This window comes from Propithecus coquereli, unplaced genomic scaffold (assembly GCF_000956105.1).
Source record: "Propithecus coquereli isolate 6110/MARCELLA unplaced genomic scaffold, Pcoq_1.0 Scaffold341, whole genome shotgun sequence".
Lineage (NCBI taxonomy): Eukaryota > Metazoa > Chordata > Mammalia > Primates > Indriidae > Propithecus > Propithecus coquereli.
The window spans coordinates 2,125,938-2,128,952 of NW_012149075.1; the positions used below are offsets into that span (position 1 = coordinate 2,125,938).

The 3,015-nt window shown below is 40.3% G+C and overlaps 1 protein-coding gene across 1 annotated transcript in view; it reads right to left on the reverse strand.

The window, feature by feature from the left end:
- Window positions 1-292: 292 nt before the first annotated feature.
- FUCA1 (fucosidase, alpha-L- 1, tissue) overlaps window positions 293-3,015 on the reverse strand; it is a 19,137-nt gene continuing 16,414 nt past the window's right edge. Inside the window, 3 exon segments of the mRNA XM_012650887.1 lie at window positions 293-1,128; window positions 1,347-1,446; window positions 2,774-2,964. Of these exon segments, the coding sequence (XP_012506341.1) occupies window positions 988-1,128; window positions 1,347-1,446; window positions 2,774-2,964 (432 nt within the window). The 3' untranslated portion in view covers window positions 293-987.

The window sequence follows — 3,015 nt, forward strand, 5'->3', positions numbered from 1 at the left end:
ATGGTAGGTAAAGATTTCTAAATATATCTATTAAATAAAAAAGAAAGAGAATTTGATTAGATCTATAACAATGAAGTGGCTGAACTGGTATCAGCTCAGAAGAATGGTACCAGAAGTGAGGAGCAGAAAAACCAAAGGAATTCTATTCTTTGTTCAGCACTGAGACTTGACAAGCTTTAAAAAAAAAAAAAAAAATGAAACTGATCATAAAGCCATAAACAAACTGAAACTAGGAAAAGAAAGCTACAATATATATGGTTTTTGGTAGAAATGATTTAAAATACAAATTTATTTGATCATATTTAAAAATAGCAGAATCACATTTGTTTCCTTAATAATCACTGTAAACATACTGGATTTTGGGGCTCTTAGTTTGCTCTAGAAATTAGTAAAGAGTTGACCATTAGCAGCCTGGCAAGCCTTTTCCTTCCCCTCCAGGGTCTTCTGCCCTTTGGGGGAGGAGTGTTTGTGACAACTGATACTACATAGCTTGCCAAATCCTTTCCACCTCCTCCCATAGGCAACAGGGTGACTTGGCTTATTCTTTTACTAAAGTCATTGAATAAGCAGGTAGGTTAGGTTATCAAACACAGAGAATGGAGGGAAGGTTCCATTGTAGACAATTCCCAAATATAAGAATGGATGAATTCAAGACTTTAGCTGTTCAATCCCTTCTTTTGCAGACCGGATAGATATACCAGCAAAGGATCTCAGATTTTTGGTTGATTAAGATGTCAGCGTAGCTTTGCACAGTGGCAGTATCGTAGCCAATGAGGTATATCCGAGGTACGATTATTGCTAATTGAAAACATTAAAAAAAAAAAGATATCAGTGTAATGTACTCAGTTCCTTTGATTAAAATATATCAGAAAAGCCATCTCTGGGTGGGGAAAAAAAGTTAGTTTATTACAACGATGTTACTATAAGAGGAAAATTGAAGCAGCAAACAGCAGGCGGTATTATCCCTTTCCTCTTGAACTCAAATGATCACTTCACGCCTGTCAGCTTTACAGTCCAAGCATACTCCACTGGGATAGCAGAGGGTGGCAACTGGGGCAGAATGATGATGACCCCTTTATCTGGATCTGGGGACCACTTCAGATCTTCTTGGATTCCCAGCATCATTATCTGAAGAAAACAAAAAAAAATGGGAAAAAACCAGTAATGCATTAATGAGTACAGGATATAGCCTGAACATGGTGGGAAACAGCTATGCTGGGCCAGGGCTGGAAAGACAGTCAAAAAAGCAAATATAGGAGAAACCTGGGCAGGGAAGGAAGCTGCAGAGAAGGCCTGCCGATTCCTCTAGAAAAAGTTACACCTTAGGACTAACCATGGCTCCTTACCGTTGTAGTCGAGGTAGGTGTGGGGGATTTAAGGTTCAAGACTCCATTTCCTGGCCACTGCAGAAAAATGGCATAAAGAGCTGATCCTTTTGAGGTATACCTGGGAAAAAAGAAACATCATTGTCTGAGATACGAGGCTTGTTACCACGATACATAACGTTATATATTCCCCTTACAATTAGCTACCAAATCCAACACTTTGAATCTGTCACTGCTACTGTTAATAGGAAGCACCAGTAACTCGATACCAATTCAGGCCTGCAGGATGGAAGCAGTCTACAAAACTCTCTCTGGTGATATCTTCTATTTCCCCTCTCTATTGGATTAAGTTTTCTTTAAACGTTAACTCTTACATTAGTTATTTCACACTGAAGCCATTTCCCTTATTATTCAAATCTTTTTTCAACTCCAAATCCATGTGAAAATAGCAGCGAGGATAACAAGGGTGGGATATGCAATGAAGACAAATTTGTTGTTCTGAGATTTCACCATGTTTGGAGAAGAGGATGAAAACCACTGCATTGTTTGAATGTCCCCCCCAGATTTCATGTGTTGGAAACATAACCCCCAAATTCGTATGTTGATGGTATTCGTATTTGGAGGTGGGGCCTTTGGGAGGCAATTAGGATTAGATGAGGTCATCAAGGTGGGGCCCTCGTGATGGGACTGGTGACTTACAAGACCACGCCATGACAAAGCAGGAAAGCCCTCATCAGATGCCAGTACCATGTTCTTGGAGTTCCCAGTCTCCAGAGCTAAATAAACCTCTATTCTTTAGAAATTACCCGGTCTGTGGTACTCAGCTATAGCAACAGAAAACAAACTAAGACAATCACTAAATAGAAATTCATCCCAAACAGAGTAGGAATAATGTGCTTCCCTTGATCCAAAGACCAAGCTCTTTGGTATAACACCAGCAGTTACCTTTTATTGAACACTTAGTTTGTGCCTGGCACTCTGCTGGGTGCTTTACATATATTATCTCATTTAATCCCCACAACTCTATGAAGTTAAATATCATCACTCCATTTTGCAGTAAAAAAACTGGGGCCCAAGATCAAATAACTAGATCCAGAAGTCCAAGTATGAATGGAAAGAATTTAGAATGGATCCCAGTACGTGGTAGGTATAATATAAGCATTAGCTGTTACTATTTTTAGGAGGCAGGATAACAATCTCAACTACATTGACTGACGCTTTGTAGCTCCTTCCCTTTTCACCAAGCCTACTACCTCCTTCACTAGTCAAAGATATCCTGGTAGCCCACGTATAACTCAACTGGGGCACAAATTTTATAGGAAAAGAATAGTTTTGGGTTTTCTCAAGGCAACTTCCAGCCTAACTTGTTACATTGTGGACTCAAGGAGATGCCAGTTCAGGATGAGCCACAGTCCTTGTTCCTGCTCGTAACGGAAGACAAGACTCACCATACAGATGTTGTGTTCTTCTCAAATTGCACCCGCCATGGTTTGGAGGCATAGATAGCTTCCCCATTGATGCTCAGCCACTTGCCAACAGCAAGAAGCCTTTCTTGGAAGATGGGAACAATCAGTCCATCTTTAGTTGGTCCAATGTTCAGAAGATAGTTGCCTCCCAGACTAACTGTCTGAACCAGTTCCTGGAGAAAGCAAAAACAATGACAGCCTAGCTATGAATGCCAAGCCTGGCA